At 41.4% G+C, this 13013-nt stretch overlaps 1 protein-coding gene across 4 annotated transcripts; it reads right to left on the bottom strand.

Moving 5' to 3' along the window:
- Positions 1-295: 295 nt before the first annotated feature.
- Positions 296-9226, bottom strand: LOC124046288 (heterogeneous nuclear ribonucleoprotein Q). 4 transcript variants are annotated; one of them, XM_046366474.1, is made up of 12 exons: positions 9069-9226; positions 7433-7592; positions 6558-6676; positions 6343-6450; positions 6113-6226; positions 5700-5876; positions 5456-5591; positions 4600-4805; positions 4233-4382; positions 4012-4133; positions 3458-3825; positions 296-1609 (listed from the first exon to the last, which is right to left on the bottom strand). In XM_046366474.1, the coding sequence occupies exons 2-12, from the start codon at positions 7578-7580 to the stop codon at positions 1581-1583; spliced, it is 1677 nt and encodes a 558-aa protein (XP_046222430.1). In that variant the 5' UTR covers positions 7581-7592; positions 9069-9226; the 3' UTR covers positions 296-1580. The 4 variants fall into 4 exon arrangements, with proteins under 4 accessions (XP_046222430.1, XP_046222431.1, XP_046222432.1 ...); XM_046366475.1 differs by having other exon boundaries at positions 3485-3825; XM_046366476.1 differs by having other exon boundaries at positions 296-1606; positions 3485-3825.
- Between the last annotated feature and the right edge of the window lie 3787 nt (positions 9227-13013).

Raw genomic sequence — 13013 nt, 5'->3', positions numbered from 1 at the left:
GATTTCGTGTTGTGGCATGCTGGAAGCAAACGACTAACATGCGTGGCAGCAGTTTTCACTGTCAGCGAAATGTTTATTATAACTGAATGTAATTATTCAATTGAAATCACAGGATAGTGACGTTACACATGCGCCTCTGGTTGAAGCCTCCCTGGGAATGAGAAAGTGATTGTGTGATGCGCATTAGAAAGCTATAAAAAGAAGAAGCTATAAACCCAGGGTATTTACACTATAATCAGTGCATAAAATGTGTGACATGGTTTAACAAGATGTCATACAGAGAGTAAGACACAGATAGAAATCAAAAACTTTATTACAAAAATAAGTTACACTCACCTCCATTTTACAGTATAAAACAATTTATTTGCAGGAATGCAAAAACGTGGTTGGCCACCAACAATAGTTTAAAACTGCTAACATTTTTTCAAAAGGTGGTTGTAATTATTTTATTGAGGGAGTTAACAGTGTACAAAACCAGATGAATAGTTCAGTCTCCTTTTCGCTATACATGGAATACGAATAACAGCTGCAGTATCCCTTTTACCACTGTATGATCACGATCCCCTTCAAAACAGCTACAGGCACACATGCTCGCTGGCTGGGCAGTATGGCAATTCCTTTTTAATCAAAAGACTTGATTACATAGTAGCTGGCTTAGAGTTAGAGGGATCATTCAAGATGTCACATGATTGGGATATTTATTTTACAGTAAAGGGGGTGGTACTGAACATAATTCTGATCTATTCTAAAAACAATCAAAATAATTGGGAGTGGCAAAGGGACACTGCAGGGCTTTTTCAAAGGCAGTTGACACCCTTGTTGATGTTCAAGCCTTTACAAAAGTAACATTTTCCAAACTATACAACCAGTAACTACAATAATCTGAAGAAGCAAGGTGGCTTATTCAGTTCAAAATAGGATAAAAGCAGGGCTTGTTCAGGCTCATCATATGAGATTATTTTTGCATGCCCAGTTTGACTGTTTGCCATGTCAGAGCTGCAGCAAGTCCTTCCGGTTGTGCTGCTGCTCTTGTGCATATTTTGTAGGAAACAAGCCCTGCTTTCATCAATATAGTTTCCCTATTTACAGTACAGGCCGGGTAGTTTAATCCTCTGTACTGAGGTAGTTAACCAACCCTTTAAAAAAGACAAGTTCTGAAAAGAACCACTTTCCTGGAATGCCTGACTTATCCATGCCAGGTGGTTACACCTAAAACCTGCAAATGTTCTCTTCAAACATCCAAATCAAACTATTAAGATTAACAGGGATATTCCAACAATAAAAATTGTGATTAGCACAAAAATATACAATAGCATCAAGCTCCTTTGAGCCACTTCAAACTAAGAAACTTAAAAAGTGCAAATTCTTCAATAATTATTTAAAATGGCATTTTTTGAGGGGTGTGGGCATACAGGGGGAGGCAAGTTTTTCTAAATAATCCGCTGATTGTTTAGGTGGCAGTTTGGGGGAGATGCTTCTGTAAGGCTGGAATATTGGACCATGTTGCTGACTTTTCCATCCATATCCATTGCAGCTTCTGGTGTAACCCAACACAGTAAGTCAGTCTTCATAGTGACAGGTCAGGACCGGCCTCGACCCCTTTTCCCTGCTGACCAAGCAAATAAGAGACAGGATTGGAATTCAAAATAATAATAAAAAACAAATCACAACACAGGACATAAACATGACTAATGACATCCAATCATGTAAAATTACATTTAAAAAAGGGTGACCCTAAATCTGCAGAGGAGCAGGTGACACCTGTCAAGGTTTCGACCTAAGGCCAAAAGTCAGGTGTTTTCAAATGTTACGCATACATACCCATCACTAATACTCATCACTAATTTGAGGAAGTCTTCTAAAGACATGGACAGAAATAAATAAAAATATCAAACATGTCGTCAGATCTTCGCAGTAAACTATCAGCGTAACCAGAGTTAATTCAGGATAGAATATACATATTGTCATCATTTGGACACTGAAAGCCAAATACATATCTGTACATTGAAAATTACCAATTGAATGTGAGGCTCAGCTTTCAAAAGACAAGGAATAAAAATGGTGCAGACCTGCCAACATTGAATCATTTTTTACAAGTACCACTTCAGCGTGGTGGCGGCACCCCCAGCTCCCATTACAGCACGCGTCGACACCCACACTGCTCAAATCATAGGCAAATGCGCCTCCTTTTTTTGCCTAATGTTGGCAGAAGACTGGCTCAGTAGGAATGGTAGACTAGACTGTTATGGGTACTTGGTAAGTGGCTGCTCTTCAGTAGATAACTACAAAGGTGGTACAGATGTAGGCTGGGTAGGGGGTGGTCCAGAGGAAGTTAGGATTTATAATTTTTGAAAAACCTGTAACTGCTATTTCCTGAAACAGCCTTAAAGTACATCAAACAATGTAGTCAACAGAAGTCTTGTTTGATCCAAAAATTTTAAATTCTGTTAAATTTAGGGGGGTTGATTATTCTAATTAATAGGTGTCTTTATGTGGATAGTCTAGTGAAAGTGTAAAACGGGCTTAATTTAGTTTGGGGAGAGAATTCTGAATATAATTAAATTACTGGATGCAATGTAACATTCAGTAGTCTGGTTTACTGTAGGCTATTTGGTATATGAAACTGAACTAGGCCTTTGAGCTTGTTTCAGATCTCCATCCCTGACATAATCTGTCAAATTAGGTTGGACTACTAGGCTGCCATTCATTCAACATACCTTGGTCATTGGCGAACTACCTATTAGCACGTCATTAGCAGCCTACTGTTGACAGCTATATCAAGAGGACAGACCAAGAACTGACTAACTAACATAGGCCTACTACACTTGAACATAACTTTCTGTGAAGGACGGTATTAGCGTAACAGTTCTCTGCCATGTTTATTGCCATCCACACACTACCGCAACACTTCACCGTTTCCTTGCTCATCAATGCGCTCGCGCCTACTACCTTTGCAGAGATCAAAGCATGTGCGACCAAGAAAAGTGTACTCGCTAAACGCTGTAACTAACACATACAATTCTGGAAAATGTAGTCGGCAAACAGTTCGTTCTCCATTTTCCCCTCACACATCAGTAGTATCAATGGATGGAAGTGGATTGGTTCAGTTGTCAAAAACCACAATGTGCCAACTAGAAGCCTATTTATTTTAGGGTTGTTTTTCGTACCAGCGTACTTTGACATCAAATTGCATGCATGGTACGCAAGATACATGCCTGTTGGCAGGTCTGCATCTATATGATTCCTTACTTTCAAGGCCTATATTTTACACAGAATGCAAATAGCGAACTACGGCCAATTTATGCCATAAGGAAGAAATTAATGCAGGCTGATAACATTAGTTTAAGGTTATTCAAGTGTGTGTCTGGGGGGGGGGGTAAGTCCTACCCAACTAGTATGTTTGCATTTTTGTGTAGCTGATAGCAACCATTTGCCAACACAGCTAGTCCCTATTTACCCAGTGCCCCTTTGGTCCCCTGCACACCTCTGCTCGATCCAGGGCCACTTCCACCTCGCTGAGAAAAGCCACCCACTCTGCCCCTGGGTGTGGCAGCTCCACGGCCCCGGGAGGATAGGGTGGCACCACCACGGGCTCCGCCTCGGGCCCCTCGTCCTCGGCTGGGAGCTTGGAAGTCCTCATAGCCGTAGTAGGGGTCTTCATAGCCACCCCGGTAGTTGTGGTAGTCGTAGCCATAGTAATCGTAGTAATCTTCATAGCCGTAGTAGTCATGGGGGTAAGAGTAGCCTCCTCGGCCGCCACCTCGTCCCCTGCCTCTTGTGGGAGGTGGCATGTGAGGTGGGCCGTAGTAATAGTAATCGTCATACCTGGGGAGAGGATATGCACTTGTTTAGTAACCGTACAGGATGCATTTGCGCTTGTTAGATCACGCTAACTTTTCTATTCAATCATTCAAAAGAAATCAATGGTGAAAGGCCGCCCAACAACGCAACTGTAATTTTGGCCAGTATTTGCAGGTCTCAAGTAATTGAAAATCAATTGTCTTTGCTTACATTTGTGTCTTAGCCGCTTGTCTCTGGGCTTTGCGTTCTTTCCTCTTCTGGTCTGGTGGCTTTGCAAAGACTATTTCAATGTGCTCTCCCTCCAGGTCTTTCCCATTCAGGTCGGCCAAGGCCTGTCAAAAGAGGCAAGTTGAATAACTACACAAAAAACTGCCATTGTTACCAGTTTTGTGATACATTGGTGAGAGTAATATAAAGACTCCAGCATGTACCTTGACTGCGCCGTCTCTCTCCTCAAAGTGGATGAAGGCGTAGTCTTTCAGCTTCTTCACCCGCTCCAACTTGCCAAAGTGACTGAAGGCCTTTTCAAGTATTTCCTCCGTTACAGTGCTCGCAAGGTTTCGAACAAACAGCACTTTCACCTGGAAGGAAAATGGTAGTGGCTTATCAATTACACTTAAAGTCTGTGTCTCTGTCCTGTCTCATACACTGGTGGTTACTTACATTCCTACACCCTGGTAAACAACGTCGAAATCAAATCAATGTTAACTCTGAAATATTTCACAAGTTTAATGGGTGGACAATACAAATACAAATTATCTCAGGCGAAATGAGTCCTGTTAACTTTGCTCCACTTACCTTGGCCATGACCTCAGGATCAGGGTCTTCTATGGGGTCAGCCCACTCCACAGTCACCACGTTCGCCCACACCTTGACCTTGCCACTCATCAGCCGGCGGCGGGCCTGAGCGGCAGTTTTGTGGTCTTCATATTCCAAGAAGCAAAAGCCTCTGTTCTTTTTCTTGTCTTCTGGCTGATGGTACAGTATGACATCGTTAAGACCCTCTGTTGAAAGAGAGGCAGAAGGGGAAAGGCATAAAAAGGTATCCTAGCTGAACAGTGACCAGTGCACAAGAAAGCTTGCTCCATCTCCATGCAAAATGCTAAGCAAAAAGGAATGGAACGGAGTTACTCTAGAGAGTACCTTACTAAAACAGTTGGCAGCAGAACAAAATATCACACATTCATGGAATGTTTCCTTCGGTTTAGTCAAAACATTTAGTGTCCCCTTTCTTTGACACAGCTGTTCTCTTTGGACAAGTCTTGAGACCATGGATTTGTGCCTAGTTAAGTGCAAAGTGTCCAGTCAGATCTTAGCGGTAAACTATCAGCGTAACCAGAGTTACTCCAGGATAGAATAGATGTATTTCATCATTTAGACACTGAACTCTGACATTGGAAATGAGCAATTAAACTGTTGAGCAAATATAGCCCAGCTTTACATAGCATACCGTACGTACATAAACCTAAACTCAGACTAAATGCAATCTAACACACTAGCAGTTGATCATGATTGCTGCATTCAGTAACATAAGGCAATGTTTAAACACAGTTGTCAAAGTAAATATAAATCTTTGTCAAGACCGAATATGACTGGCCAAGCAAAATGTCAATTTGTCCCAGAAGATCATTTAACAAAAAGAGGTGCTGCTTACCCGTGACTTTGGCAAATTCTTCCACAATCTGCTCTTTTGTTTTACTCTTCGGGATGGAGCCAACGAATAGTCTATTATTGGCCACAGAGATGCACACACCAATGTGTTTGCCGGGTCGAATTTCATTGTTGTTACACTGTGGAAAGAGGGGAGTGGGTATGAGAGAGTGCATGACATGTCATGATTGGGTGGGCTAAATTCTCCATTCCTATCATGAGAGAGGATTTCAACAAGTGGTACATACCAGCTTGACAGCCTCCTGCGCCGCCTCTTTAGTGCAGAAAGTGACAAAGGCGTAACCTCTGTTCAGGCCACTGAGGGGGTCCATCATCAGACGCAGGTCCCAAATGGGCCCGGCTTTCTCAAACAGAGGGACCAGCTCATCCTCAAATAGATCTCTAGGGATCTTGCCAACAAAAATCTGAGATGAAAGCAAAATTAGGTTAACTTGGTGTGAAAGAAACATTGGGCCATTGTTACGCAATAAATCTCCAAAATACAGTCAGATCTTAGCAGTAAAACGGCGCAATCTGAGTTACTCCAGGAAAAATGACACATTTTCATTATTTGGACAGAATGCAGAAACACTATCATACACACTTAAGTAAACTATAACGCACTAATCAAATACACCATTGAATTATTGTAGAGACATACCTCTGTACCAATTGTGGGCTGTGCCCCTGTGTGAGCAGAATCTGGAGGGGGGCCTCCATACTTCCGCTGACCTGTTGTCACATCGAGCGTATAGCCAGTTCTCTCCAACAGGGCCTGTTTATTGAAATAACATGATTGAAGTCAAACGCCTTCCAGAGAACAACTGCACAGTATATGATAATGATGACATGTCTCCATTATCACTTCAAGAATGTTCGTTAAAACCATACTTTGATTTTGGCCTCATCTGGTCCTTTATTGGAGTCTGAGACTTTGGTACCCTGTTTCTCCCTCTGTCTATATGTCTTCATAACTCCACAAAGAAAGGCACTTTTGTTCTGTCGATGAAAGAAAAATCTGTACACTTTAGAGGACGAAATGGTAGCATTTGATTTCAAGACGTGATCCCATATGCAAATAATCCACCATCCCTCGCCATACATACCTGAACATGTGAGAGGTCGCTGTCCTTGAACTGCAACAGAACTTGCAGAGCACCTTCTTCGTTGAACTCTTTCAGAGCCTCAATCGCTCTATCATCTAGGTCACTGTGTGATACCAAACCTGAGGGACATCAAAAAAACATTGGTTACTATAAGCAGGAACAGAACTACGGGATGACATCTTTTCAAACGGATCTAGCCACAATGCATGTTTGGGGGTATCAAAGTTCACTTATTTCTGTGACTTCTTTAGTTTATTGCTTAAATTTGAATAATTTGCATAACATAAGAGAAAAGGAACCATCTCAGGAGATATTTTAAAATGGACAAAGTGCATTGAGTAAAAGCACTTTCTTCAACCTCTGCAAAACTCATCACAACAGACATGATGTTTTAACTTGATATGGCAGTCCTGTGCACTGTACGCCCCTAATGAGCTTGTGCACATTCTGCTCTTGGAGGGCCCATCACCTGTCCCAGCCACCGACAGCTGCTGCCATTGTTGCTGCATGTGCCCATCTGGCTGCACTCTCTGCCTGAGACTTTCCAGAGACCTCCGCTGAACTGTGCCCTAACTCTTTGCTCATCGATGCTGCTACACTTTAATTGTTGAGAAAAAAAGTGTCCGTGACACCAGTGCTCTGCCCAGATATACCTTTAAGACAATGTACCCAAAACATTTATTTTACATCGATATTGGTGGTGTATGAATTCTCTTTTGTCCATTACACTGCAGTACCCATTTTGGTAGGAAACCACAAAAAGTTGCTTGAGGATCCCAATTCCCACATTCAAAGTTAATGTAAAATATGACAGCACATGCAATAGCAAAAGTATAATTTGTGTACGAATATGCTGGATATTCAATGTGCCTTACCTGCTATGTAAATTTCATCTAGTTTTTCAGCAACTTTCTGTGGTAAACCAGCTTCTAATAAAGTCTGGAAGTGTTCAGAATGGGTAACTGCAGCAGTGGTGTCCATTGGTTCTTCTGGACCATTTCCATTAATATGTTCTGTGGCCATGTCTCCAGAAATCTGTGCAAATGCAATGAGCCAAATTAATCCTGGTTCAAGTGCAAGACTGTTGATAGCTTTTTGGGGGGGGGTGTCATGTGCAACAGGCACACATGTGGGTTCATGTGGTCCCTTAAGAGTGGAATCAAGTCACATTTCAATTACGATATTGGAATTTGCATGTCTGTATCAATTTTGAAAATGCTGACACCCAATAAAAGTATCAATTGATATTTATGATAACTGCACACCGTATACTTATTTTCGTTTGCATGTGCAATGTATGAGGAGAGTTAGCATAGGCTACATGGTGAAATGTGTACACGTAATGATACATTTCCCGCCTTTGACTGTGTTAGAATAACAACTTGGCACAACACTATGGCTGCTAACATTACGTTAATCTCCCGCTGGGTACAATGGCATGGACTGATTACTAAATTAGCCTACTGATTGCAGACTTCAGGACTAACTAGCTAGCTGATACACGTGTTCCTTCGGTAGAGTACCGCGACAGAGTTTCTAAGCCACCCGTTTCCGGTAACTAATAAGACAGTCCGCAAGCATTTGTGCAGGAGCAAATTACATGGTGTGGTAGACTAACGTTACATCTATCTAGTTCAAATGTTTGATAACGTGTCGCAAACCACTGATAGCAAATTTGGCTAGTTAGGGTAAAGGGAGCAGTCTAACGCGAAGCCATTTCAGTTTGTGCTCATGCAAAAAGTATTCATTGCAGCCAACTAACGTAACGTTTGCGAACTAGCTAACGTTACCCAATTATCTAGCTAAACCTGACAAGCAACATCGTTACGTTTTCATATTTAAATTAATTTAGTTAGCTATAACCACAAGTGTTCAGACATCACCTAGCTGCGTTATCCATAACGTTAGCTAGCCAGCTAAATAATAGCACGACAATCTAAATTATCACGGTCCTCCAACCCTGTCAAGTCACAATAACAAACCTAGCTAGTTATCCATACTAGCTAGGCAATTAGCGGAGTGACGACCAAATGTTTTGCTAGCCAAATTGGTTACGCTAAACTAACGTTAGTTCGCGAGTTGAATCAAAACTATCTGACAAAGGCAATTATCTCGAAGTTTACACGCTCAGAGGTTAGCTCCCTGGTTGGCTGGTTCAGTTAGGTAGTGACAACGATCAAGTCATTCATGATGTAGCATAATTATCCCACTTGGCTGAGTTAACTAGCGACACCATTAAAACCGCGAAAGCTCATATATAGTTTGATGGTTGACTTAATTCGGCTCGACATGTCCATATGTGGAGCAGAGAGAGGCCTTGTAGTATGGTGACTAGCTAGCTTCGTGGTTTGTCAACGTGCCGCCACATAGGGAGAGTCCATTTTCAAAAAGCCGGTCTGGAGAACCCGTCCCAACCACCCGTTTCCACATTGTTTGAAACACCACACGCTCAACTACTTTAGCTATAAATTGTGCTATGATCACGTGACCAGTTAGTAGTATTCATCATACCTGCCGATGGATCACCAACTTGTATGGTGTTGATTATTTCGGAAGGAAATTTTGATAATTACAAGAGGAAAAGTGTACAACTCCCGGCACTAGTTCGGCTCCACTCATTCACTCTTGAGGATGTAAAATGGCTGCCACGTTCACGCTGCGAGTTTTGTCTCGTCAATGGGGTTTCTTAGACACCCATGCACGGGCTTGCTTTCTATGCCTTTACTCTACAGTAGATTGGGAAATGATTTGTATGTCGTGCTACAGTGATATTTTGCCTCGATTTTGCATCTGAAATGGCTTGAATGGCAAGATAGAGGCGAGGATTAAAACTCAACATTTCTGTAAAGATAGCCTATTGTTCAAAAGCTATCATAACAATGTTAAGCACCTTAGCCTAAATTATTGTTAGAATTCTAAATATTTGTTAACAGTATATCAGTCATTTTATGTTTTGGGTCCATTCAGGAAGTTTTGGAATTGAAAAATATCCAATGAAATTTAAATTGTGGAACTTCACAGGTCTTGAATTAGAATTTGAAACTATTCCTGAAATGCCAGATTTTACATTTAATAAACCTCAACCCAAACTGGTTGGCTGTTCTTGAGACCATTGTGATGGGCTATTTTCAACTTTATTACCATTTTTTAGACATAACTAGTGTCTCAAATAGTGTCTCAGTCATGTTTTTGCACAGTTCAGATTCTATTGAATTCCACTGAATATTTTAGAAGAACAATCAGGCACACTGATTTGTGCAAACCCCTGAGGCGTAGAGGCCGGTATTGTTCTCTCAGTCAAACTGTCCTGGTAAATCAGCATGGGTTTTAATCACTAGTGCACACTGCAAACATAGCAAAACAGAAAACACCTGTTTCTTATTGGACAAGTTCAGTCTGTTTTCTTCAGTTTGGTGCCTATAATGAATATGACCCTGCTTCTAGTGAGTTGAAATCATCATTTGTTGAGAGAGAGCCGTAATCAAAAAACACCCTTGAAAATGCCTTTTTCCACCACAGCGTGTCACCCTCTTCCTTGGCTTGTTTCATACACTTATGATGTGAACAAAGAACTTCAACAAAACAAACAACCAGGCCTATACAGTGTTCACAAAACCCAGTATAGTTTGAGTAGATGAGGATTTGCTGATGAACAGCTTTGATAGTCATTGGTTCTAAAATAAAAAATAAAAACTGCTAAACTGGCACACTTCAAATGTTTATCATAGCCTCTATCCTATCAATATTGCATGATACTCCACCACAATCGTATCACTTACTGTTGCTATGAGGAGTTGGCTCGAATGCCCAGAGTTTCATATTTTACCAGAGCAATTTGAGCATGACCTTTCCTCATTCATAAGCTATGGAGCATGAGCAAAGGGCATGACCAATGTCATTATGCAGTGCCCTTGTCATTCATGAGCTCTAGGATCACCATTTGAGGAAGACAGGACCCTAATGATAGGTTTGTACCTAATTTATTCACTTGGCAGACAGAAGACTTATGGATAAACGAGCCGTCATTGTAAAATATGCAATTTTTTTCTGAATATGTCACACTCATAATCAATTTCTGTTGCTGGAAGGGGTGGTTGGAAGGGCGTTCTGAGCTTCATAAATATGCACATAGGCCCACTATATGCCCCCACACCGCAGTGCTTTATCGACAGGAAATGCTGAGCTTGGTGACCTGACTCTACAGCAGTCATATCCGAAAACTCTCCATATCTCCTAGGGTTTGCTTTCCACCGTCCCTCTGGAATGGGAATCCTTGCACAGATAGAGGTAACCATAAGTTTGTACTACCGTAGGTATAACATTGTTTTATACTCTAGTTATTACAAAGCATTAGTTACACTAATTATTAACTGCAGCATTGTTATTCAATTACAAAAGTATACAATTCTCCATCAGCTGTTCAGTTTTGTAATTTACGAACTGTTTTTTATTGTGTATGACAATCTAAAAGTATGACTGTTTGGACAGTTTAGGATGGTACCTACGAATTAGGGCTGAGAATTGCCAGAGATCTCACTGTACAATATTTTCACGATACCAATAGGATATGTATTGCAATTATCACGATTCTTATGGGTTGAGATTCGATACTGTGATTTTTGCGATTCGATGTTCCAAACATATTGCTCACGATATGTCTGCTGCAGACGGACAACAAAGAGACATGCGAAAACGGGTTTTGATCAGTCATGGAAATAAAAGGACTGAAAATAAATAGTCTCCCTGTTTAAAAAGAAGATGGAGAACAAGCTACACTACATGACCAAAAATATGTGGGCACCTGCTCGCCGAACATCTCATTCCAAAGTCATGGACGTTAATATGGAGTTCTTCCATTCTTTGTTGCTATAACAGCCTCCACTCTTCTGGGAAGGCTTTCCACTAGATGTTGGAACATTGATGTGGGGACTTGCTTCCATTCAGCCTCAGAGCATTAGTGAGGTCGGGCACTGATGTTGCGCCATTAGTCAGTGTTCCAATTCATCCCAAAGGTTGAGGTCAGGGCTCTTTGCAGGTCAGTCAAGTTCTTCCACATCGATCTCAACAAATAATTTTAGTAGTGACCTCACTTTGTGCACGGGGAATTGTCATGCTGAAACAGGAAAGGGCCTTCCTCAAACTGTTACCACAAAGTTGGAAGCACAGAAACGTCTAGAATGTTATTGTATGCGGTAGCGTTAAGGTTTCCCTTCACTGGAACTAAGGGGCCTAGACCAAACAATGAAAAACAGCCCCAGACCAATATTCCTCATCCACCAAACTTTACAGTTGACACTATGCAGTCGGGCAGGTAGCATTCTTCTGGCAATACGCCAAACTCAGATTCGGTCGTCGGATTGCCAGATGGTGAAGCATGATTCATCACTCCAGAGAATGAGTTTCCATTGCTCCAGAGTCCAATGGAGGTGAGCATTACACCACTCCAGCTGATGCATGGCATTGTGCATGTTGATCTTAGACTTGTGTGTGGCTGCTCGGCCATGGAAACCTATTTCACGAAGCTCCTGAGAAACAGTTATTGTGCTGACATTGCATCCAGAGGCAGTTTGGAAGTCGTTAATGAGTGTTGCCACCGAGGACAGACTAATTTTAAGCGCTACGTGCCTCAGACGTCCCGTTCTGTGAGCTTTTGTGGCCTACCACTTTGCGGCTGAGCCGTTGTTGCTTCTAGATGTTTCCACTTCACAATAACAGCACTTACAGTTTACCAGGGCAGCTCTAGCAGGGCAGAATTTTGATGAACTGGCTTGTTGGAAAGGTGACATCCTATGACGGTGCCACGTTGAAAGTCACAGAGATCTTCAGTAAGGCCATTCTACTGCCAATGTTTGTTTATGGAGAATGCATGGCTGTGTGCTCGATTTTATACACCTGTTAGCAACTGGTGTGGCTGAAATAGCCGAATCCACTAATTTGAAGGGGTGTCTACATACTTTTGTATATATAGCATATGAAGGGAAAATACTGGAGTTTTGGTGCAGGTACAACAAACTAGCGCAAAACTAATATTCCGATATTGTATAAACAATACGATACAATATATCGTGAGAGATATAGATTTTGCCCCCCCCCATCACTACTATGAACAAGTAATTTGTGTAGAGAAAGTAAGTGATTAACTATTTTCAAGTATTGTAGGATAAATAGATTTGATTAATATGTTTTCCCCCTATGCTATGGGCTTGCTAGATCATTATTCATTACTCTCCTCATCTTATCGTTTAGGCTGTGCATTTGTAATTTAAATGATGATTTGGCAGAAGGGCTTTAGTTCTTTTAGTTTCTGTTCAAGTCCCCTTTGATATTTTACATTAGATTAATAAACATAATACATAGCATGAAAGTCAAAGAGTTCCTTGAAAGTTGTCAGCTCTATTATGTGTAATGAGCGTGTTGGCTCTGATATGCATTACTCTAGCTCTCGAGAACCCAAGG

This window comes from Oncorhynchus gorbuscha, linkage group LG10 (genome assembly GCF_021184085.1).
Source record: "Oncorhynchus gorbuscha isolate QuinsamMale2020 ecotype Even-year linkage group LG10, OgorEven_v1.0, whole genome shotgun sequence".
NCBI classification, from domain to species: domain Eukaryota; kingdom Metazoa; phylum Chordata; class Actinopteri; order Salmoniformes; family Salmonidae; genus Oncorhynchus; species Oncorhynchus gorbuscha.
Note: the sequence above shows the minus strand (reverse complement) of the source record. Positions and strands in the feature narration are given on the sequence as shown.